At 44.6% G+C, this 25,109-nt stretch overlaps 1 protein-coding gene across 1 annotated transcript in view; it reads right to left on the reverse strand.

The window, feature by feature from the left end:
• The window catches only part of LOC147096472 (cytochrome P450 2K4-like), a 127,199-nt gene that overhangs the window by 96,681 nt on the left and 5,409 nt on the right, over positions 1–25,109 (reverse strand). The window contains exons 2-4 of the mRNA XM_085975265.1: positions 19,868–20,030; positions 17,528–17,677; positions 8,277–8,437 (exon numbers count right to left, since the gene is read on the reverse strand). Of these exons, the coding sequence (XP_085831391.1) occupies positions 8,277–8,437; positions 17,528–17,677; positions 19,868–20,030 (474 nt within the window). The remainder of the gene's footprint in view (positions 1–8,276; positions 8,438–17,527; positions 17,678–19,867; positions 20,031–25,109) is intronic.

The raw sequence follows: 25,109 nt of genomic DNA on the forward strand, positions 1-25,109 counted from the left end.
TTGTCCTATGAAAATAAGGTCCTGAATCCCATTGTATTATCCTATTAAAATACAGTCCTGAATTCTATTATATTATGCTGTTAGAATAAGGTCCTGAACCCCGATGTAATATCATTTTAGAATAAGGTCCTGAAACCCATTGTATTATCCTAATTTAATAAGATCCTGAACCCCGTTTAATTATCCTATTTGAATAAGGTCCTGAATCCCACTGTATTATCGTATTTGAATAGGGTCCTGAGCGTATTGTATTATCCTATTAGAATAATGTCCTCAATCCCATTGTATTCTGTCTATCTCCACCTTAAATATATTCAATGACCCAGCCTCCACAGCTCTCTGTGGAAGAGAATTCCAAAGGTTCACGACCCTCTGAGGGAAGAAATTCCTCCTCATTTCCATCTTAAATGGGTGCCCCCTTATTCTGAAATTATGCCCCCCTAGTTCTAGATTCCCCCAGGAGGGGAAACATCCTCTCTGCATCTACTCTATCAAGCCCCTTCAAAATCTTATATGTTTCAATAAGATCCCCTCTCATTCTTCTAAACTCCAATGAGTATAGGCCCAACCTGCTCAACCTTTCCTCATAAGACAACCCCTTCATCTCAGGAATCAACCTCGTGAACCTTCTCTGAATTGCCTCCAATGCAAGTATATCCTTCCTTAAATAAGGAGACCAAAACTGTACGCAGTACTCCAGGTGTGGTCTCACCAACTGTACAGTTGTAACAGGACTTCCTTACTTTTATACTCCATTCCCTTTGCAATAAAGGCCAACATTCCAGTTGCCTTCCTAATTACTTGCTGTACCTGCATGCTAACTTTTTGTGATTCATGTACAAGGACCCCCAGATCCCTCTGTACCTCAGCATTTTGAAATCTCTCCCCATTTAAATAATAATTTGCTCTTTTATTTTTCCTACCAAAGTGAATAACCTCACATTTTCCCACATTATACTCCATCTGCCAGATTTTTGCCCACTCGCTTAGCCTATCTATATCGCTTTGGTGATTCTTTGCATCCTCCGCACAATTTGCTTTCCCACCTATCTTTGTATCATCAGCAAAGTTGGCTACATTACACTCGGTCCCTTATTTCATTAATTTAACAAGCTAAACAAGGTAAATAATTTGATTAACACTAAACTAATTTATTGCCCAGAAATTTGGGTCTCCACGGGTGTGTTCGCACGGGGTACTCACGCGTGGGCCCGATGGAAGTGCCGGTTTCTTGCATGCACTGCGCATGCACGGGGAACCGGCACTTCCGTTCCTCTGAACAAAGGGGTTCAGAGGTCGAACGCATGCACGCGGGAGTCTGCGCGTGCGCTTTGAACTTACGTTTTTTTTACAGGTTTTTCCGTGAGGGTAAGTCTTTAGATTTTAGAAATGTAAAAACCAGGCATAAGGCCTGCATTTTAAAAGGTAAGTGGGCAATTAATTAAAATTAAAACATTTTTTCCACAGGTTTATTATTTTTAAATACTTTAAAGCAAGGTAAGTTTAGTTTTAGCCCCGTTTGAATATAAAATTATTTTTTCAAAAATTTAAATTATTGTTTAAAATAGTTATTTAATGTAATTTATAGTTTGTCTAAAAAGTGTGATGATTTTAAAAAAATTATTTGAAGTTTTACTACTATTTTGGGGCCGTAGTATTTATAAGTTTTGACAGGTCTTCCTGTCACTACTTATGAATGGGCTTTTCCCTCCTCCGATTGGCTGCCCATGGCTCACGTGATCCATGGGGACGCATCGCACTAACTACGCCCCTGGGACACGCAAGCACAGCGCGCCGGCAGCTGGGCCAGGCCCCGGAGTGGAATTCCACGGGGCCCTACAGCTCAACTGCCAGCGCACAAGGTAAGTGCAGGTTGGGGGCTTACACTCGCGGGAAGCCCCCGACCCGAATTTCTGGGCCAATAAATAAATGAAATAATGGGAGAACAGGAGATTTGTTGCTGCTGCAATATGTGGGAGCTTGTGGACATTTTTGTCCAGGGTGACTACATCTGCGGTAAGTGTCTATGACTCGAAGAACTTCGGCTCCGAGTTGAGGAGCTGGAGTCTGAGACGCAGACATTGCGAGACATCAGGGAGGGAGAAAGTTACCTGGACCATTTGCTCCAGGAGGCAGCCACACCCCTTAGATGAAATACTTTAGAATTGACACGTGGTCAGGGACAGGAGGGTGTGACTGCGAGTGAGGCAGGTACTGGGATCCAGGAGGTAGTATTGCAGGAGCCTCAGTCCCTGCACTTGTCCAATAGATTCGAGGTTCTTGCAATCCTTGTGGACAAGTGCGGGGACTGTGGGGAGGACGCGCGAACTGACCACGGCACCGTGGTACAGGAAGCTGCTCAAGTCGGGGGAGTAAAAAGGAAAGTCATTGTAGTAGGTGACAGTATAGTTAGGGGGGTAGACACTGTTCCCTGCAGCCAGGAGCGTGAGTCCCGAAGGCTATGTTGCCTACCCGGTTAAAGGGCATCTCCTCCGGGCTGGAGAAGAACTTGGAGTGGGAGGGGAGGATCCAGTTGTTGTGGTACCTATAATTAATAATCTTGTTGTGCGGCGTCCTTTAGGGAAGAGTGACCATAACATGATAGAATTCTTCATTAAGATAGAAAGTGAAGTAGTCCAATCCGAAACTAGGGTCCTAAATCTAAACAAAGGAAACTATGAAGGTACAGTCAGAGCAGAAGAATTTATAATGGGGAACAAGGAAAAGGCAGAGCAATAAAACAAATACAGGAAACTCTCGTTTAAACGGCACCTAAATATCCGGAATTCTCTATTTACCGGCAAAATTCTCACTCCGAAAACAACACCTCAATAACCGGCAATGTTGTCGAGTCTGAGTCTCCCACGGTGGCCAAGTTAGTCAGTGGGGGTAGTTCTCCAAACTGCCACTACTCGGCTTTTTGGCGCTGTCGGAAGTCGGAACACCTCAATACCCCTGTAACAGGAGTCTGACTCTCCCGCACTGCCGGTAGTCTCTTCTGATCCATCATTTTACAGGGGTACTGTGTGTCTCCCACGCTGCTGGTAGTCTCTTCTGATCCACCATTTTACAGGGGTACTGTGTGTCTCCCACGCTGCTGGTAGTCATTGCATTGCATTACCCTCAACTGGCACTACTGTACTTAATCAAGCATCTTCCACCATCCATTTAACACAACATTCTGTAGGTGAGCACCCAATTACATTTCTTGATTTTTTAATTTTTCTTTGTTAAAAATAGCCTTGGTAAATAACCCTCTCCGTCATCCAGAATTTTTGATCAACCGGCAACACGCTGGTCCCGTCGGTGCCGGATACCAAAGAGTTTCCTGTACTTTGATTCTGTCTTCACGGAAGAGGACACAAATAACTTCCTAGAAATGCGAAGGAACCAAGGGTCTAGTGAGAAGGAGGAATTAAAGGAAGTTAGTATTAGTAAAAAAATAGTGCTGGAGAAATGAATGGGACTGAAAGCTGATAAATCCCCAGGGCCTGATAATCTGCATCCCAGAGTACTAAAAGAGGTAGCCATGGAAATAGTGGATGCATTGGTTGTCATCTTCCAAAATTCTATAGATTATGGAACAGTTCCAGCAGATTGGAGGGTGGCAAATGTAGCCCCACTATTTAAAAAAGGAGGGAAAGAGAAAACCGGGAACTACAGACCGGTTAGTCTAACATCAGTAATAGGGAAAATGCTACAGTCTATTATAAAGGATGTGATAACAGGACACTTAGAAAATATCAACGGGATTAGACAAAGTCAACATGGATTTATGAAAGGGAAATTGTGTTTGATAAACTTACTGGAGTTTTTTGAGGATGTAACTGATAGAATAGAACAGGGAGAAGCAGTGGATGTGGTGTATTTGGATTTTCAGAAGGCCTTTGATAAAGTCCCACTTTGATAAGAGGTTAGTGTGCAAAGTTAAAGCACATGGGATTGGAGGTAATATACTGGCATGGATTGAAAATTGGTTAACAGACAGGAAACAGAGAGTAGGAATAAATGGGTCTTTTTCGGGGTGGCAGGCAGTGACTAGTGGGGTATCGCAGGGATCAGTGCTTGGGCCCCAGCTATTCACAATATATATCAATGATTTGGATGAGGGAACCAAATGTAATATTTCCAAGTTTGCTGACGACACAAAACTATTGTGAGTTGTGAGGAGGATGCAAAGAGGTTTCAAGGCGATTTAGACAAGTTGAGTGAGTGGGCAAATACATGGCAGATGCAGCATAATGTGGATAAATGTGAAGTTATCCACTTCGGTAGGAAAAACAGAAAGGTAGAGTATTATTTAAATGGTGCTAGATTGGGAAATGCTGATGTGCAAAGGGACCTGGGTGTCCTTGTACACCAGTCACTGAAAGCAAGCATGCAGGTGCAGCAAGCAGTTAGGAAGGCAAATGCTATGTTGGCCTTCATTTGAAGAGGATTTGAGTACAGGAGCAAGGATGTCTTACTACAGTTATACAGGGCCTTGCTGAGACCACACCTGGAGTACTGTGTGCAGTTTTGGTCTCCTTACCAAAGGATATACTTACCATAGAGGGAGTGCAGCGAAGATTCACCAGATTGATTCCTGGGATGGCAGGACTGTCGTATGAGGAGAGATTGGGTCAACTCAGCCTTTATTCACTAGAGTTTTGAAGAATGAGAGGGGATCTCATTGAAACGTATAAAATTCTGACAGGGCTAGACAGACTGGATGCAGGGAGGATGTTTCCCCTGGCTGGGGGGGTCTAGAACGAGGGTCACAGGATACGGGGTAGGACATTTAGGACTGAGATGAGGAGAAATTTCTTCACTCGAAGGGTGGTGAACCCATGGAATTCTCTACCAAAGAAAGCTGTGGAGGCCAAGTCACTGAATATATTTAAGAAGGAGATAGATAGATTTCTAGACACAAAAGGCATCAAGGGGTGTGGGGAGAGAATGGGAATATGGCATTGAGATAGAGGATCAGCCATGATCATATTGAATGGCGGAGCAGGCTCGAAGGGCCGAATGGCCTACTCCTGCTCCTATTTTTCTATGTTTCTATTAATATAGATTGTAAATAGTTGAGGCCCCAGCACTAATCCCTGTGGCACCCCACTAGTTACAGTTTGCCAACCTGAAAATGACCCATTTATCCCGACTCTCTGTTTTCTGTTAGTTAGCCAATCCTCTATCCATGCTAATATATTACCCCCAACCCCATGAGCTCTTATCTTGTGCAGTAACCTTTTATGTGGCACCTTATCAAATGCCTTCTGGAAATCCAAATACACGACATCTGCTGGTTCCCCTTTATCCACCCTGCTCGTTACATCCTCAAAGAACTCCAGCAAATTTGTCAAACATGATTTCCCTTTCATAAAACCATGCTGACTCTGCTTGACTATATTATGGTTTTCTAAATGTCCTGCTACCACTTCCTTAATGATGGACTCCAGCATTTTCCCAATGACAGATGTTAGGCTAACTGGTCGATAGTTGCCTGCTTTCTGTCTCCCTCCTTTCTTAAATAGAGGCGTTACATTTGCGGTCTTCCAGTCCACTGGGACCTCTCTAGAATCCAGGGCATTTTGGTAGATTACAGCCAATGCATCCACTATCTCTGCAGCCACCTCTTTTAAGACCCTAGAATGCAGGCCATCGGGTCCAGGAGACTTGTCCACCTTTAGTCCCATTAGTTTGCCTCGTACTTTCTCTCTAGTGATAGTGATTGTTTTAAGCCCCACCCCACCCCACCCCAATAACCCCTTGATTGTCCATTATTGGGATGCTTTTAGTGTCTTCTACCATGAAGACCGATACAAAATATTTGTTCAAAGTCTCTGCTATTTCCCTGTTTCCCATGATTAATTCCACAGACTCATCCTCTAGGGGACCAACGTTTACTTTTGCTACTCTTTTCCTTTTTATTTACCTGTAGAAGCTCTTACTGTCTGTTTTTATATTTCTTGCTAGCTTACTCTCATAAACAATTTTCTCTCTCTTTATCACTTTTTTTAGTCGTCCTTTGCTGGTTTTTAAAAATTTCCCAATCCTCTGGCCTTACACTATTCTTCGCAACATAGTATGCCTTTGTTTTCGATTTGATACCATCCTTTACTTCCTCAGTTATCCACGGATGGTTCATCCTTCCCTTAGTCCTTCTTTCTCACTGGAATATATCTTTGCTGAGAGTTATGAAATATCTCCTTAAATGTTTGCCACTGCTTTTCTACAGTCTTACCCTGTAATATATTTTCCCAGTCAACTTTAACCAAGTCTGCTTTCATATCTTTGTAATTACCTTTGTTTAAGTTCAGGACACTAGTTTGAGACCTAGTTTTCTCACCCTCAAACTGAATTTGAAATTCTACCATGCTATGATCACTTTTCCCAAGAAGATCCTTCACTTCGAGATCATTAATTAATCCAGCCTCGTTACACATTACCAGATCTAAAATAGTCTGCTCCCTGGTTGGTTCCACAATGTATTGTTTCAAGAAACCATCCCGCATACACTCGAAGAACTCTTCCTCAAGTCTACCTTTGCCAATTTGCTTTGTCCAATCAATATGAAGATTAAAATCTCCCGTGATTATAGCCGTATCCTATTTGAATAAGGTACAGAATTCCATTGTATTATCCTGTTAGAACAAGGTCCTGAATCCCATTGTATTATCCTATTTGAATAAGGTGCTGAATCTCATTGTATTATCCTATTTGAATAAGGTCCTGAACTCCACTGAATTATCCTATTAGAATAAGGTCCTGAATCCCATTGTATTATCCTATTTGAATAAGGTGCTGAATCCCATTGCATTATCCTATTTGAATAAGGTCCTGAACCCCATTGAATTATCCTATTAGAATAAGGTCCTGAATCCCATTGAAGTGGGGTTTTCAAGCTCTACTATAATTAAAGGGTTAAGAATGGGAATCGAATGAGCTAAAAGGCCTTTGCAGTAGTAAGCTTTTTCTAAGTTGCTGAACTGGCAGTTGAGATAACCTAAGAATGACATGTTGATTTTGCAGTAGTGTTAGAATGATTAACGACTGCAAGCTGTGTCACTTGGAGACAATTGCAAATAGCCGGATGTTGAACCATAAGAGGCCTAAGAGGATGTAAGTTCTGTTCTGGCAGGAAAGTAAAACAATGAGTTGGAAGTAAAAAGGCTTAGAGGGGCAGGAAAGGAGGACAATGACTCAGAAGTACAATGTTGGTGGAACCCCATCTGGCATGAACAAAGGTCATAGGTGCAACAACAGCTTGCGGTGATAATGGACATATACTTTTCCGGTAATAAAGGCGGTACTTTAATGTAACGCGGCATAGGCAACCAATCAGTGAATGTGCACACGGGGCGAAACCCAATCAAATTGTTAAGATGGATTGTGCACGAGGCTAATTATGTACCTATATTTTGTATAAAAGACTTCATAACATTTTGTATCATTGGAGAGAAGTCTGGCTAGACAGATAGCAGGTTGTCTCCCCACCGGTGCGAATAAAGACTGCTTGAAGCTTCGAACGCAGACCTGGTGTCGAGTGTTTATTTTAAATACTCCACTTCACCATTGTATTATCCTATTTGAATAAGATGCTGAACCCCATTGTATTGTCTGATTTGAATAAGGTCCTGAATCCCATTGTATTATCCTCTTTAAATAAGGTTGTAGGAACGGAAGTTCCTATCCGAATAACGAAGTCCAACGCAAGGAAACGAAATAATTAAACTTTAATAAACAAAATACTTTAACTGATAACTACAAGAGCAGAGGTCAGCAGGTCTGTCCAGGTACTCAGCCTTTCTCAGACTGCCCTTAAATACTGGAAACCGACGTCATGACGTCATCACGTTTTCCGCGCCAACTGGGGGTCATGTGATCGGCGTCATGACGTCATCACGTGGAAATACAAGAACCTACACACAGCTTAAAGGTGCAGTCCACAACTGCACTACAGAGCGGTTAAAGGAATGATTATAGATTGTTCAGTGTCTCTTGGTGGCTCCGCCACAAGGTCCTGAATCCCATTGTATTATACTATTAGAATAAGGTCCTGAATCCCATGGTATTATTGTATTTGAATAAGATCCTGAACCCTATTTTATAAGAATATAAGACCCTGAATGCTGTGGGACCAGAGTTGGACTGAATTCCTTTGTCTTTTCTTTGACTGTGAAGTAAACATCATTGTTAAATTTCCAGAGTTTCAATTAGTTTCAGTTTGGAACAATTAGTTGTTCACGAGGGCACGCTTGTGACCTGGAAAATGATGACACAATCAGACATACCTGAACCATTTGGCTTCCACCAGCCTCGTTAACTTGATGCACGAGTTCTATAAATCTCTTGAATGATTCATCTTCAGAATCAAATCGTTTCTGAAACAGCATAATGGCTATGACATTACCAGCGGCCGTGTCCATGTGAAGTTTTGTGTCGAAAGGCTGACCTGGAAACAAGAGAAGCTATTGGAATAAATGATGCTGAGTTTCAATCAGCTCAGGGGCAGATAGATTATACAACCTGCTGCCATATGGAGATTTTAATGTTTTATGCCTCATGGATAGAAATGTTTCTCTGTAACTTGTACAATATATGCAGGGGTTAGTTGTTTGGCAAAAAGTTTTAAAGAAAAATTCTTTCATTTACCATTGGCAAACAGCCAATCTCAGGCAGTCCCTCGGAACCGAGGATGACTTGTTCCCACACTAAAAATGAGTTCGCAGGTGACTGATGAGTCCAATGCGGGACCTACAGGGCTGGATTTTGCCAGGCCCGAGGAGGCGGGAATGGAAGCGTGTGGGGTGTTAAAATTGCAAAAAGTGGCAAGCGGGCCCGACCCCGCCTCCAAACAATTTTCCCAAATGCGTGGTTTCTGATCCCGTCTCCATCCCGCCTCCAAGAGGCAGGATAAGCCCTTAAAGCCCTTAACAACCACTAAATTGCCTCTATAATCCCATTTTGAGAGGCCTTTCCGATTTTAACATGTTTCCCACGTGCTTCACGTCTCCTCTGAAACACGACGGTGAAACCTGATGGGAGCACAATTGGATTGCTGACTATCAGTTGCAGCTTCACCATTAAATAGGAGATTTGATCAGTCATCATGTGCAGGTGGCAGGACTTTGTTGTCTCAGGTCTGGGGGAATATTAGCAGGCATAACCACAGCTGTGGAAGTTTGGAGCCTGACACCCATCTCCAGTGTGGCCTCCTGGGAAACCCCTCTCACCACCTTGACTGAGCGCTTCCTCAACTGAGGCATCTACCAGAAGCATGGGGAACATTTATTTCGTTTCCTCCTGGACATCAGATTCGGACAAAGACCAGCTGCGGCAGCAGCAGAACCATGAACAACAGCAGCACCAACAGCAGCGGCAACAACAGGAGCGCCAAGCTGCTGCTCACCCACCTGAAGCTGCACAGGCCAGAAGGCGCCAGCCCATGGAAGCCCGTCGGCGCAGGAGATACCCCCCAAACAGGGTCTACAGACAGAGGATCAGCTACCTCAACATGAGTGAGCAGCAGTGCCAAAGGCGGCTCCGACTTTCGCGCGAGGTAGTGGGAGACATCTGTGCAATGGTGCAGCAAGGCCTGGAGCCCAGAGGAGTGGGTGGACACCCCTTACCAGTGGCCGTCAAAGTCACCACCGCACTCAACTTTTTTGCTTCAGGCTCATTCCAGGGATCAGCAGCAGACATCAGCGGCATCTCCCAGGCGGCCGCACACACTTGCATCATGCAGGTAACTGCTGCCCTCTTTGCCATCACGCACAATCACATCCATTTCTCCAAGGATCAAGCAAGTGTCACGGCGCGTGCGGTTGGATTAGCTAATCTGGCAGGCTTTCCAGGGGTGCAGGGCGTCGTTGACTGCCCACATGTGGCCCTTAAGGCACCCCATCGTAATCCAGGTATTTTTGTCAACTGTATGGGCTTCCACTCCCTCAACGTGCAGTTGGTGTGTGACCACAAGAAGGAAATTTTGCATGTTTGTGCCAAGTACCCTGGCAGTTGCCATGGCTCCTTCATACTGCACCAGTCTAGTGTCCCTCCGCTCTTCAGTCCACCAGGCCAACTTAACGGATGGCTACTTGGAGACAAGGTCTATCCCCTGAAGACGTGGCTAATGACACCGTTGAAGAGTCCATCCAACGAAGCTGAGGCGAGCTACAACTACAGCCATATTTCCACCGGATCCATAATCGAGCAAACCATCGGCATGCTGAAGATGCACTTCAGATGCCTGGATAGATCAGGTGGAGCCCTACAGTACTCAGCAGCCAGGGTCTCCAGAATCGTCGTGGTTTGCTGTGCACTTCACAACATGGCACAGCATCGTGCCTTGCAGATGCCTGAGGACCAAGTGGCTCCTCACATTTCCTCCTCAGATGATGAAGAGGAGGAGGAGGAGAGCGAAAACGAACATCTTGCAGAGGCCCATCAACCAGCGGCAGCAGTACACGAGAACATTGCTGCCCGGGATGCAAGGAACGCACTAATCTTGGCCAGATTTGCTTAGCCTAGCCAATCAAGCACTTTTGCCTCGCAGCTTCTTACCAGAGCATCGACAATGGCCAAGGACCAGCAGATTCCTAGCAATCTGACCACCAGACTGACAACTGCAAGTAATCCTAAGCCCTCAATGTGGAAGTCCCATTTGCGAAATGACACACGCCACAACTGCAACAGTTGCCATCAGAATTTTTATTTACAATAACCAACTGATGGCATTTTAAAAATAAACACAGTTCACCCAAGTGACTACCCTTGTGACTATTTGTGCAGTATCTTTCTCTTACGCATGCTCCTACGTTGTGCTTCCCCTGTGGCTTCAGCAGATGTGGAGGCCCCTTGCTCACTTTCTTGCTGCTCTTGTCTCGGCACCTTTGGCGGACATCCTCTGGGGTTGCGAACCTGTGAGGGCTCGGCAACAGTCTGCTGCTCCTGCAGCTGTGCAGGGATTGAGACGCTGATCTCAGTTGGGTAGGGACTCTGGTGGGGCTCTGACCGAGGACTTGGCAGTGGCATGGAAGTGTGAGCGCTTGGAGAGGAGCACCCACTTCCTTGTTCTCTGCCACCAACATCCCTCTCATGGGTCAGGTCCACCTCAGCGCTTGCAAGTGGCTTGAGAGCTCCTTGCTGCACATCAGGGGGGCCATGGGGACCCGTATCTGCACTGGCAGTCCTACTCAGAAGTACTTCCATGAAGGTCTCGTTTTTCTGTTCAATAGCTGACCATCGCTCCTCCAGAGGTGTCAGTCTATTCTGAACACTCACCATGTTTTCTACACTCTGGCGACTTAGCTCCTCCATGGCCATAGCCATCCTCTCGTCTACTGTAGCCATCCTTTCCACGGAGGTTGCCATCCTCTCCGTGGTGCTGCGTTCATGCGCCAATGACTCCACAAAGGCTCTGCTCATGTTCGCGATGGACTCCTCCATTCGCTCCACACTCACAGCGACCCTGGAGACAAAACCTGCCAGAGACTCCTGCACCTGTTCCTGGAGTTCCAGCACCGCTGTTCTTCTGGATGGACCCAGAGGCAGAGGGTCGACATGCAGATGAGCTGAGCTGGGAGAGTCCTGCGCCCTCCGACTAGGACTCTCCACTGCTGTCCCTGTCTCCACAATCTGCTGATGCTCACTTGTGAGCTGTGATGCACCCGGTGAAAACACTACTCTATCTCGCGAAGGTCCCACCGAGGTGTGAGTGTCTGCGCTGGTGCTGGGTGTGCTGAATTCTGCTGGCGCTGCGCCCTCAGAGGTTCCAGCTTCCTCTGAGGAGCCTGGATGCTCAGACTGTTCCTCCTGGATAGTGGGGATGGGTGCTTGCGATGGTCCTGTGGGGGAGTAAAGGAAAGAGTCAGAGATGTGAGACCAAGGTTACATGCACATTGCATGTTGCAGATGATCATAAGTCCATCTGTTAGAGCTTCAGAATCATTAACAGCGACTCATGCAATGTCAATGAGAGAGATGAAAAACTATCCTGTCACCAGCTTTCTCTGATGCACCCATCTGTCCGTCCCCCACTTGCGCATCGTCCTCGAGTCCCACGATCTCCAGGACCACCTCCTCCCAGGGGGTGAGCTGGGCTACTGAGGGTGGCCCTCCTCCTGTCCTCGCTCGTTCACTTTTATTGGGAGCTCTCTTTTCCTGCAATGAGGGAGACAAGTGGAGTTTAAGTGAGAATGAAGGAGTGAGTGTAGAGAATCCATAGCATAGATGCTTAGAAGGAGACAAAGATGGAGTGAGTTGGCAAGACCAAGGGCCCTCCCTGTGTTTTGTAAGTTGTTTTCATAGCATCACAGTGATAGGGAGTGTGAGGGCTGCATAGTCGAATAGTTAGGTGAATGTGACCATGGAGAGAGAGGGAATGGGTAAGGGTACAGGGATGTCAGTGTCAAGTGGTATGTGGAGGAAGAGGTTGCTAAAGCTGAGTGCTGGTGAGGAGAGGCAATGGGGATCAGATTGAGGGTGATGGCAAAGTCATACTCACTTTTCCAGTGCACAGAAGGTCATGAAACCTCTTCCTGCACTGAAGCCAGGTTCTGCAGATCATCGACAACGAGTTGACCTCCTGGGCCACCTGGATCCACACAGCCTTCGTCTGCTGGGGAGGCTTCTTCCTCCCTGAAGAAGGGAAGAGCACCTCCTTACTAGCTCTTGCTCCCTCCACCAAAGCTTGCAGTGCGACGTCATCAAATCTGGGAGCAGACTTAGGTCTCCCACTACTCATTCTGCCTCCAGGTCCCTCTCACTGCAAAGGCCAAAAGGTTGGCAGTCTGCAGAAGAAGCAAGGCTTCTTGCAGACCTTAAATGCAGCAGCAATGATGACATCATCGGAGGCGAGTTTCAGACTGAAAACACTAATTGGGCCATGGGTTCCCACACGCTGGAACTCAATTGCCCAATTAGGTGAAAATCGCATCAATCTCCCACATCGATTTGGAATCGGGTGGATAACATGACCCCAGCCCGCCCCAATGACAAAATCCAGCCCACAGTCTCTGTCACAGGTGGGGCAGGCGGTGGTTGAAGGGGTGGGTGGGTGAGGTGCTTGGGTTGACGTGCGCTCCTTCCGCAGCCAATGCGCCCACAATATTAATCAGAGAACGTGCTGGAACGGCCAGAAATTGCTGTCCCAAACTGTACTATTCGCCAGGTAATCTGTTGCTCAGATTCTCATACAGATACCACAGCCCAGTGCGCCAAGTGTCACCGTTATAAATACTCATACCGGAAAACGTACAGAGCGAGAATGAAACTCATACAAAATCGTTGGCGCCTGGTTTCGAGCGTGAAGGCGACGCGTGCCTGAACCGGGAGACCCGATATTGGGTCTCGGGAGTCTTCTATATAATGCGGGCGAGCTGTCGGCGCCTCTGTGGGATTGGCAGTTTTAAAGTGAGAGTTGAGAAGTTTGATTTTTTTTACACCACAGTTGAGCTGGTTAATAGGTGAGCAATAAAGGCCAATAGACCAATCAGGACAAAGGATTATGATAAAGTGCATGGTAATAGATAATGTCCACTATTCAGTGAGAAGGTAATGAGAGACATTAAGATAATCACAATAATAGAAGTTACAAAAGTTCTTTCCATCGAGGGTGCTTGGAATGTGAACTTTTCTGCTGCAAACGTTTGTTAAAGCAGAGTCCATAATTATTTTTTGAAGGAATTCGTTCCTTGAAAAGAGGAATTTAAAGAGTATAGAGAGCAAGGTGAGAGTGGTGTTTCATTCGTTGGGGGGTGAAATACAACTTCAGCAGGGCGCAAAACGGGTGTTAGCGGATCAGCTGCCCATTATACACCCATTGCCATCAATGCAAAGGTAAACCGGACCGTGTGTATAACCAGCAGCTGATCCGCTGACGCTCTTTTTGCGCCCCCGCTGATGTTGAGTTTCACCCCCACTGGCTCATGACGAGAATCACTGGCTACGCAACCTGATTCTGGACTGTAACGTTATGGGATCCTTTGGACGCAGCCCGTGTGCAGGGTCAGAGATTCTGGGAGCAGGTCTTGTGGCTACCCAGTCCCCGAGTTCGCCATGTGGTCACTCGGCTGCCATTCCAAGCTCTACGCGGAGGAGTTTTGCAATCTTATTGATGATCAGCCATTGAATGGTGTAGCAGGCTCGAGGGGCCGTATGGTCAACTCCTGCTCCAATTTCTTCTTATGTTCTTATTAGGAGCTCTGATATGCTTGTTATTTGAAACATATAAAATTCTGACAGGACTGGACAGGAAGGATGTTCCCGATGGCCGGGGAGTCGAGAACCAGGGGTCACAGTCTAAGGATAAGGGGTGGGCCATTTAGGACAGAAATGAGGAGGAATTTCTTCACCTAGAGAGTGGTGAACCTGTGGAATTCTCTACCACAGAAGGCAGTAGAGGCCAATTCATTAAATATATTCAAGAAGGAGTTGGATATATTTCTTAAGGCTAAAGGGATCAAGGGATATGGGGAGAATGCGGGGACAGGGTACTGAATTTGGATGATCAGCCATGATCGCATTGAATGGCGGAGCAGGCTCGAGGGGCCGAATGGCCTACTCCTGCTCCTATCTTCTATGTTTCTATGATGTAAGTGAGGGGCTGGGTTTCCCTTCTCCTCATTCTGTGCTACTTGCCCCAGAGAAGTGATGTCCTCCTTTTAAACAAGTTGAATGCCGTGCATTTCTGCACTTTCACTGCTAAGGTCATTTCCTACCTTCTGACCTGTTGGGAAATCCAACTGAGCAGTGGTTAGAATGTGAAATTCTCAACCGCAAACCCAAGCAGAATCCATCAATTAATTTCAAAAGAATTCAGAGTTTATGGCATTGGAGTTAATCTCCACTAACATTTGAGGAGATGGGTACGAGGCCCCTTGGGTCGGAGCGATCATAATATGATCGAATTCTTCATTAAGATGGAGAATGAAGTAGTTGGCTCAGAAACAAAGGTCCTCAATTTAAATAAAGGAAACTACGATGGTCTGAGGAGCGAGTTGGGTAGGATTGATTGGGGAATGGCACTCAAAGGGGTGACGGTGGATAGGCAATGGCAAACATTCAAAGACCGAATGGATGAACTACAGAAGTTGTTCATCCCAGTTTGGCATAAAAATAAAACAAAAAAGGTGACTCAACCGTGGGTAACAAGGGAAATTAGGGATAGCATAAGATCCAAGGAGAGGACATACAAATTGGCCAGAAAAAGCATTAATCCTGAGGATTGGGAGCAGTTCAGGATTCAACAAAGGAGGACAAAGGGATTAATTAAGAAAGGGAAAATAGAATATGAGAGTAAGCTTTCAGGGAACATAAAAACTGACTGTAAAAGCTTTTATAGATATGTGAAGAGAAAAAGATTGGTGAAGTCAATCGTAGGTCCCTTGCAGTCAGAATCAGGAGAATTTATAATGGGGAACAAAGAAATGGCAGACCAACTAAATACATGTTTTGGTTCTGTCTTCACAAAGGAGGACACAAATAACCTCCCGGAAATACCGGGGAACATAGGGTCTGATGAAAGGGTGGAACTGAAAGAAATCAGTATTTGTAGGGAAATGGTGTTAGGAAAATTGATGGGACTGAAGGCCGATAAATCCCCAGGGCCTGATAATCTACATCCCAGGGTACTTAAGGAAGTGGCCCTAGAAATAGTAGATGCATTGCTGGTCATCTTCCAGAACTCGATAGACTCTGGAACAGTACCCATGGATTGGAGGGTAGCTAATGTTACCCCACTGTTCAAAAAAGGTGGTAGAGAAAAAGCGGGGAATTATAGACCGGTAAGCCTGACATCGATAGTGGGGAAAATGCTAGAGTCTATTATAAAAGATGTAATAGCAGAGCACTTGGAAAGCAGTGAGTTCATCATTCATGAGTCATCCTACTCTGACCTCTAACATTTCCAGGTGGCAGGAATTGCACTCTGAATGGAAGTGAGCTCTGTGCTGGGGAAGCGCAGAGGGATTTGGGGTACCGTATCACGGGACTTTAAAGGCAGCACCTCCAGTTGGTAAGGCTGTAAAAAAAACGAATACAATTCTAGGCTTTATCTTGAGAGGTATAGATTTTTAGCAGCCCAGAGGTAATGATGAAACATAAAACTTTCATAAACGTCAGAATATTATTTTCAGTATTCGGCTCCACATTACAGGAAGGATAATGAGACTATAGTGAGGGTACAATGCAATTTCACGAGGATGCTTTATTCTTTTTTTCTCTCTCACAGGGCAGCTGTTGACGATTCTGCCATTGCCATTTACACCTCATCCAGAGTCATCTTTTGTTTCTTAACTTGTCCCATTACCATCTCCTTTTGCCTTGCACCATCATCACTTTTGTCTTTTAATCTCTCCTGCCTTCCACCCTGTCACAGACCTTCCCTTTTGTTGTTTCCTCCCCTCCCCGCTTTCCCTGCTCCTACACTTGCTTAAAAATCTGTTACACCTCTAACTTTTGCCAGTTCTGACGAAGGGTCATCGACCTGAAACGTTAACTCTGTTTCTCTCTCCACAGATGTGGCCTGACCTACTGAATATTTCCAGCATTTTCTGTTTTTATTTCAGATTTCCAGCATCCGCAGTACTTTGCTTTTGTTTCACTAGGATGCTGCTTGGTATGCGGGGAGGCGGTGGCGTAGTGGTTATGTCACTAGACTAGTAAGCCAGGGGCTTAGTCAAATGCTCTGAAGCATATGGGTTCAAATCCCACCACAGCAGCTGGTGGAATTTAAATTCAATTCAATTTAATTCTGGAATTAAATGTTAGTCTTAATAATGGTGACTATGATACCATTGCCAATTGTTGCAAAAACCCACCTGGTTCACTAATGTCCTTTAGAGTGAAGGAAATCTGCTGGCCTACATGTGACTCCAGACCCACAGCAATGTGGTTGACTCTTAATACCCTCTGAAATGGCCTAGCAAGCCACTCAGTTGTGAACAACTGCTACGAAAAACAATCCTGCAGCGGTTCAAGAAGGTGGCTCACCACCATCTTTTCAAGGGCAATTAGGGATGGGCACTAAATGCAGGCCTAGCCAGCCAGCGACGCCCACATCCCATCAAGGAATAAAAAAAAATGAGCAAATACAAAGAAAGATTTGGAAAAAATGGGTATTTTTAATTAGATTAACACATTTTATGGGGCAATATAATAAAAATGTTTACAGTTATGAAAAATTATGCCCTGTCTGATATTCAGTTCCTTTGATTTCAATAGAACAGAATATCGGGCGTGTGGTACAATGGGCGGCAAAAGCGATTCCACCTGATTTTCCTGTCCCTCCCATGTCCAATTTCATCTTTCCCAAGGGCCTTAAAACTTTGAATTCTTGGTCTTCTGTAGTCTTTTCCCCCTCCTGGTCTTTAAAGCCCAGTTTGCACCACCTAACCTCTACTTCGTGCTTCATCTCACCTTCTCTCCTGGCCCTTTGTAATATTCCTGGTAATGTAAATCAAACAAAGCACAACCCTGATGAGTGAGATTTGAAACATGTGGATGTGTAAATTGCGATGCAACCAATTAAAGAGATTAAACTCACAATTGTAAGATTTAAATGTATTGACCAGGAATCCTGCTTCCTCGATTATTTTCTCTTCAATTGATTTCTTGCCCATTCCGAAATCACGAAGAGTTGATAATGTGAATCTGCGCAGTTGTTTCCACATTTCACCCTCAGAGAAAGCCATACCTACAATTGTACCAAAAATAATGGTTAATCTGGTTGCTCTGGCAACAACCGACACGTTAGAGATCAAACAACAAACCTATTTGGTGATTATCAGAAACTAACATCTCAGTCCACCATATATTAAGGAATGTTATTCCAGTATGTTAAGGAATTTCATCCCAGTATATTAAGGAATGACATTCCTGCATCTACGGAACACTTTCATAGCTTGTTAAGGAATGCCATCCCGGCATACTATCCAAGCACATTAAGGAATGCTATATCAGCATATTAGGGAATTCTATCCCAGCATGTTAAGAAATGCTATCCTAGCAAATTCAGGAATGCTATCCCGGCATATTCGGGAATGACATTCCAGCATGTTTAGGAATGCTATCCTATCGCATTAAGGAATGCCATCATAGAACGTTATGAAATTCCGTGTTAGCATATTTGGGAATGTCATTCCAGCATGTTTAGGAATGCCATAGTGCTTCAAGGAATGCCATCCTAGCATATTAGCAAATGCCATCAGAACATTACAAATCATTACCTGAGCACATTAAGTACTGTCGTCTGTCGGCCATAAGAAATGTCATCCCTCAGTATTTAAGAATGTATTCTGAGTTTTAGTGAGTTATGCAAAATATATTAATAAACACCATGTGAGTGTGTTTAAGGAATGCCAGATGATCATGTTAAGGAATATCATTTAAAGAAAGCCTTGAAAGACTTGCATTTCTATAGCGCCTTTCACGACCACCGGACATCCCAAAGCGCTTTACAGCCAATGAAGTACTTTTGAAGTGTAGTCACTGTTGTAATGTAGGAAACGTGGCAGCCAATCTGTGCACAGCAAGCTCCCACAAACAGCAACATGATAATGACCAGATAATCTGTTTTTTGGTGATGTTGATTGAGGGATAAACATTGGCCAGGACACTGGGGATAACTCCCCTGCTCTTCTTCGAAATAGTGCCCTGGGATCTTTTACGTCCATCTGAGAGAGCACACATGGCTTCAGTTTAACGTCTCATCTGATAGACGGCACCTCCGACAGTGCAGCACTCCCTTAGTACTGCACTGCAGTGTCAGCCTAAGTGTCTCTGGAGTGGGACTTGAGCCCACAATCTTCTGACTCAGAGGCGAGAGAGAGCGCTACCTGTTGTGTATGTAATAGGTATGTTACTTTAAACCTATGGCCAGGGCAGCACTACTTTGTAGGGCGTAGTGATACCGTTGATGTGCCTCAATAAATCCGAGACTCAATGTTAACTGAACAAAGCAAGGCTTTTATTAACTTAGAAGGTAACACACAGTGGAGAAGTGTCTCCCATCCAGAGGTCGGCTGTACTGGATGTGAGACACGCTGGGCCTGCTTAAGTAGGGGCCAGGTATGGGCGGAGCCCTACACAATAAAATACAGGTGAGGAAATGGAACTGAGGTAAGGGAAATGAAACTGAAACTAAACCACAGTCACAGGCACAATCACACACAGAGAATACAGATGAGTGATGAATGGCATATTTCATCACAACCGTAGTACCACTCCTGGCCATAGGGGTATAAATAGTACTGTGGGTACTGATCTCCCCTCAGTTTCCCGCCTGTTGGTATTAAGTAAAGACTTACGTTGAATCTTCCAAGCTGTCTCGTCATTATTGCATTAAGTATAGACACATACTTTATACCACCCACTGAGCCAAAGCTGCCCATAACCTTATTATGGGATATCGTACAAGCACATGAAGGAATATCATCTGAATATGTTATGGAAAGTCAGTCCAGCATGTGTAAGTTATCAGAAACAATCACAAAAAGGCTACAAATGTTTGACTAATGTTATTCTGTGCAAATAGTGATTATAGACAAGGCCTTAATGCAATGGGCTCCTGGTTCAGTGGTGATACATTTACTGTTTAAAAATCATGAAATAAGAGCATTGGCCATGAAATTACTGTGGGATATTCGCATAGTATTGCTGAATGTGTTTCTCTGACATTATTCTGTCCCTTATTTTAGAGGACATGTTAATCAATATAAACTAAATGGACATTAAATGGCTGCATCAGAATGGAAGTTAGGATTACCACTGTGCAGAGTCCAGGGACAGGGAAATTGAAAATAAGCATGAGTAGAATGATGGCAAGTTAGGGTAAGACACAATAAAATACAAATAGAATAGTGAACCAAAAATATCATGAACCTACCCATTTTTTCACTGACTGTTGCATTGAGTTGTGTAGTGTATCTTGCATCAAATATATCACCCTTGTTAATCAATGCATCCTTCACCGTCTCATAATCCGCCAGTATCACGAGTTTGCGCGAACCGAAACGCGTCATAGATATGCTGCCATATTTGTCTGCTAGCTAAACACAAAGTGGAAAAATGGAATACATTTTTAATATTCTTTGTACATTGGGAGATTTCCTAGTTAATTTATATGGAGGATGCACATCAGGTGGGAATGCAAAATATTCTGTGTTAATTGTGCGGGCAACATAAAATGAAAGAACTGGCTTTCAGAACAAAATGAAACTGATGCTGTGCTGGTTCATTGTACCGACAGAGAGAAAACTAATCTTTGATCATTGCACTGTTGTTCGCTGAGCAATGCAACGGAGCCCATGTTCTCACCCGTGCTAAATCACGCCCCTCCCCATCTGCCCTTACCCTTACCAAGCTTCTACTGGTTCCCTCTACCCGAGAGAATCAGATTTAACATTCTTGTCCTGATCTTCATATCCCACCCTGGCCCTCAGATTCCCAGCAATCTTCAGTGAATATTATGGGTTATATATTTACACTGTTACTCAGACTCCCAGCAATCTTCAGTGAATATTATGGGTTATATATTTACTCTGTTACTCAGACTCACACCAATCTTCAGTGAATATTATGGGTTATATATTTACTCTGTTACTCAGACTCACACCAATCTTCAGTGAATATTATGGGTTATATATTTACTCTGTTACTCAGACTCCCAGCAATCTTCAGTGAATATTATGGGTTATATATTTACTCTGTTACTCAGACTCACACCAATCTTCAGTGAATATTATGGGTTATATATTTACACTGTTACTCAGACTCACACCAATCTTCAGTGAATATTATGGGTTATATATTTACACTGTTACTCAGACTCCCAGCAATCTTCAGTGAATATTATGGGTTATATATTTACACTGTTACTCAGACTCACACCAATCTTCAGTGAATATTATGGGTTATATATTTACTCTGTTACTCAGACTCCCAGCAATCTTCAGTGAATATTATGGGTTATATATTTACTCTGTTACTCAGACTCACACCAATCTTCAGTGAATATTATGGGTTATATATTTACTCTGTTACTCAGACTCACACCAATCTTCAGTGAATATTATGGGTTATATATTTACACTGTTACTCAGACTCACACCAATCTTCAGTGAATATTATGGGTTATATATTTACACTGTTACTCAGACTCACACCAATCTTCAGTGAATATTATGGGTTATATATTTACACTGTTACTCAGACTCCCAGCAATCTTCAGTGAATATTATGGGTTATATATTTACACTGTTACTCAGACTCCCAGCAATCTTCAGTGAATATTATGGGTTATATATTTACACTGTTACTCAGACTCACACCAATCTTCAGGGAATATTATGGGTTATATATTTACACTGTTACTCAGACTCACAGCAATCTTCAGTGAATATTATGGGTTATATATTTACACTGTTACTCAGACTCCCAGCAATCTTCAGTGAATATTATGGGTTATATATTTACACTGTTACTCAGACTCACACCAATCTTCAGTGAATATTATGGGTTATATATTTACACTGTTACTCAGACTCCCAGCAATCTTCAGTGAATATTATGGGTTATATATTTACACTGTTACTCAGACTCCCAGCAATCTTCAGTGAATATTATGGGTTATATATTTACACTGTTACTCAGACTCCCACCAATCTTCAGTGAATATTATGGGTTATATATTTACACTGTTACTCAGACTCCCACCAATCTTCAGTGAATATTATGGGTTATATATTTACACTGTTACTCAGACTCCCAGCAAGGCTTTGAAGTGCGATTTTGCACTGAGTGCAATTTCAACAGAGTGCTGAGAGTTGGGTGAGTCAGGGAGTCTTAACTGGTTGCTGAAATCAAACTTTTGTTTGTTTCACATTTACTGTGTACTGTTTACTGTTTAAAATCTAAATTTCCCAGCTTTAAGCAGGGTTAAAAAGGGATAAACAAGTCCTACAACTCAGAGCAGCTGAAGGCAGTTAACAAGGGAAACTGGAGTAATCTGGTTAACCTGGTTCTCCTGTAGCTGGGCTCAGCTCAGCAAGTCTTTGTTTCAGGGCCTATAAAAACGGGCTTTGAAGTGCGATTTTGCACTGAGTGCTGAGAGTTGGGTGAGTCAGGGAGTTGGTGAGGCAAGGCCTCAGAGCTTCGGCGGGTGCTTCAGCGGTAGAGCGGGCCTACAGAGGGCTCCAGAGACCAGGTAAGGCTTACTTTACTGGTGGTATTGAATTAATTTAATTTAAGTTGATTAAAGGAGTAGGTCATGCCAGGAGAGCCCAGCCCCGTGATATGCTCCTCTTGCTCTATGTGGGAATTCAGGGACGCTGCCAGTGTCCCTGACCAACACGTGTGCCAGAAATGCATCCAGCTGCAGCTACTAACGGGCCGTCTTGGGGCGCTGGAGCTGTGGGTGGATGGGTTGTGGATCATTCACGATGCTGAGAGGGTTGCGAATTACTCGTACAGTGAGTTGGTCACACCGCAGGGTAGGGCTGCACAGGCAGAAGGGAAATGGGTGACCACCAGGCGGAACAATAGAAGCAGGCAGGTAGTGCAGGGGACCCCTGTGGCCATCCCCCTTTCAACCAGGTATACCGCTTTGGATACTGTTGGGGGGGATGACTTACTAGGGGAAGGCAGCAGCAGCCAGCTTCCTGGCACTGGGGGTGCTCCTGCTGCCCAGGAAGGGAGGAAAAAGAGTGGGAGAGCATTAGTGGTAGGGGATTCTATAGTAAGGGGAACAGATAGGCGTTTCTGTGGCCGTAGACGTGAATCCAGGATGGTTTGTTGCCTCCCTGGTGCCAGGGTCAAGGATGTCACTGAGCGGCTGCAGGGCATTCTGGAGGGGGAGGGCGAACAGCCAGAGGTCGTGGTCCACATTGGTACCAACGACATAGGTAAAAAGAGGGATGCGGTCCTGCAGCAAGAATTTAGGGAGCTAGGTAGAAGATTAAAGAGCAGGACCTCAAAGGTTGTAATCTCTGGATTACTCCCGGTGCCACGTGCTAGTGAGTATAGGAATAAGAAGATAGAACAGATGAATGCGTGGCTAAAGGGATGGTGCAGGAGGGAGGGCTTTAGTTTCCTGGATCACTGGGTCTGCTTCTGGGAAAGGTGGGACTTGTACAAGTCGGACGGTTTACACCTGAACCAGAGGGGGACCAATATCCTTGCGGGGAGGTTTGCTAGCACTGTTGGGGGGGGGTTTAAACTAACTTGGCAGGGGGATGGGATACAGAGTGGAGCTATAGTAGGGGGTGATTTACAGCCAAATACGGAGGAAAAAACAAGTCAGCTGGGAAGGCAGAGCAAATATGTGAAGGCAAAAGGGAATATGGCAAGGCTGGAAGGCATTTATTTTAATGCAAGGAGTCTTGCAAATAAGGTGGATGAACTGAAGTTGTTGTTGAACACATGGGAGTACGATATTGTTGCTATCACGGAGACTTGGTTGAGGGAGGGTCAGGACTGGCAGCTCAATATTCTGGGGTATGGAGTCTTCAGGCGAGACAGAGGGGGGTGTAAAAGGGGAGGGGGTGTTGCAATATTAATTAAGGAGTCCATTACTGCTGTAAGGAGGGATGATATATTAGCGGGTTCCTCTAATGAGGCCATATGGGTAGAACTTAAAAACAAAAAGGGGGCAAGCACTTTGCTGGGAGTGTACTATAGGCCCCCAAACAGTCAGGGGGAGATAGAGGAACAGATATGTAGGCAAATCTCAGAGAAGTGTGAAAATAATAGGGTAATAATAGTGGGGGATTTCAACTTCCCCAATATTAATTGGGATAGTCAGAGTGTGAAAGGCTTAGAGGGTGCAGAATTCTTAAAGTGCATCCAGGAGAGCTTTTTGAGCCAACATGTAGAAAGTCCTACAAGAGAGGGGGCGGTACTGGACCTAATTCTAGGGAATGTAGCCGGGCAAGTGGTGGAAGTGTCAGTAGGAGAGCATTTTGGCGGCAGTGACCATAATTCGGTGAGATTTAAGGTGGTCATGGAAAAAGACAAAGACGGCCCGGAAATAAGGGTTCTAAATTGGGGGAAGGCCGATTTTAATATGATAAGGCAGGATCTGGCCAAAGTGGACTGGGAGCAGCTACTTATAGGAAAATCCACATCAAAGCAGTGGGAGACTTTCAGAAGGGAAATAGAGAGAGTACAACGCCAACATGTTCCCGTAAAGGTCAAGGGTGGGACCAACAAGCAAAGGGAACCTTGGATGACAAGGGATATACAAAAATGCATTAGGAAAAAAAGGGGGGCTTTTGGCAGTTACAAAAGACTAAAGACAGAGGAAGCCCTAGAGGAGTATAAAAAGTGCAGGGGCATACTTAAAAAAGAAATTAGGAGAGCGAGGAGGGGCCATGAAATAACACTGGCGAGCAAAATAAAGGAAAATCCTAAGATGTTTTATAAGTATATTAAGGGCAAGAGGATAACCAGGGAAAGGGTAGGGCCCATTAGGGACCAAAGTGGCAATCTGTGTGTAGAGCCAGATGATGTAGGCGGGGTTTTAAATGAATTTTTTGCATCTGTGTTCACTATGGAGAAAGACGATGTAGACATAGAAATCGAGCAAGGGGACTGTGATATACTTGAACATATTAGCATCGAGAGGGAGGAGGTGCTAGCGGTTTTAGCAGGCCAAAAAGTGGATAAATCCCCAGGCCCGGACGAGATATATCCCAGGCTGCTGTGTGAGGCAAAGGAGGAGATTGCAGGGGCTCTGACACAAATTTCAGCACCTCTCTGGCCACAGGGGATGTACCAGAGGACTGGAGAACAGCTAACGTAGTACCATTATTCAAGAAGGGTAGCAGAGATAAACCAGGGAATTACAGGCCAGTGAGCCTAACATCTGTGGTAGGGAAATTATTGGAAAAAATTCTGAGGGACAAAATTAGTCTCCACTTGGAGAGGCAAGGATTAATCGGGAATAGTCAGCATGGCTTTGTCAAGGGTAAATCATGTCTGACCAATCTGATTGAATTTTTCGAGGGGGTGACTAGGTGTGTGGATGAGGGAAATGCTGTGGATGTGGTATACATGGACTTCAGTAAGGCTTTTGACAAAGTCCCGCATAGGAGACTGGTCAAGAAGGTAAGAGCCCATGGGATCCAGGG

This window comes from Somniosus microcephalus, unplaced genomic scaffold (genome assembly GCF_052327205.1).
Source record: "Somniosus microcephalus isolate GS21.2 unplaced genomic scaffold, FLI_Smic_1.0 unresolved_chr1, whole genome shotgun sequence".
In the NCBI taxonomy this organism is placed as follows: Eukaryota; Metazoa; Chordata; class Chondrichthyes; order Squaliformes; family Somniosidae; genus Somniosus; species Somniosus microcephalus.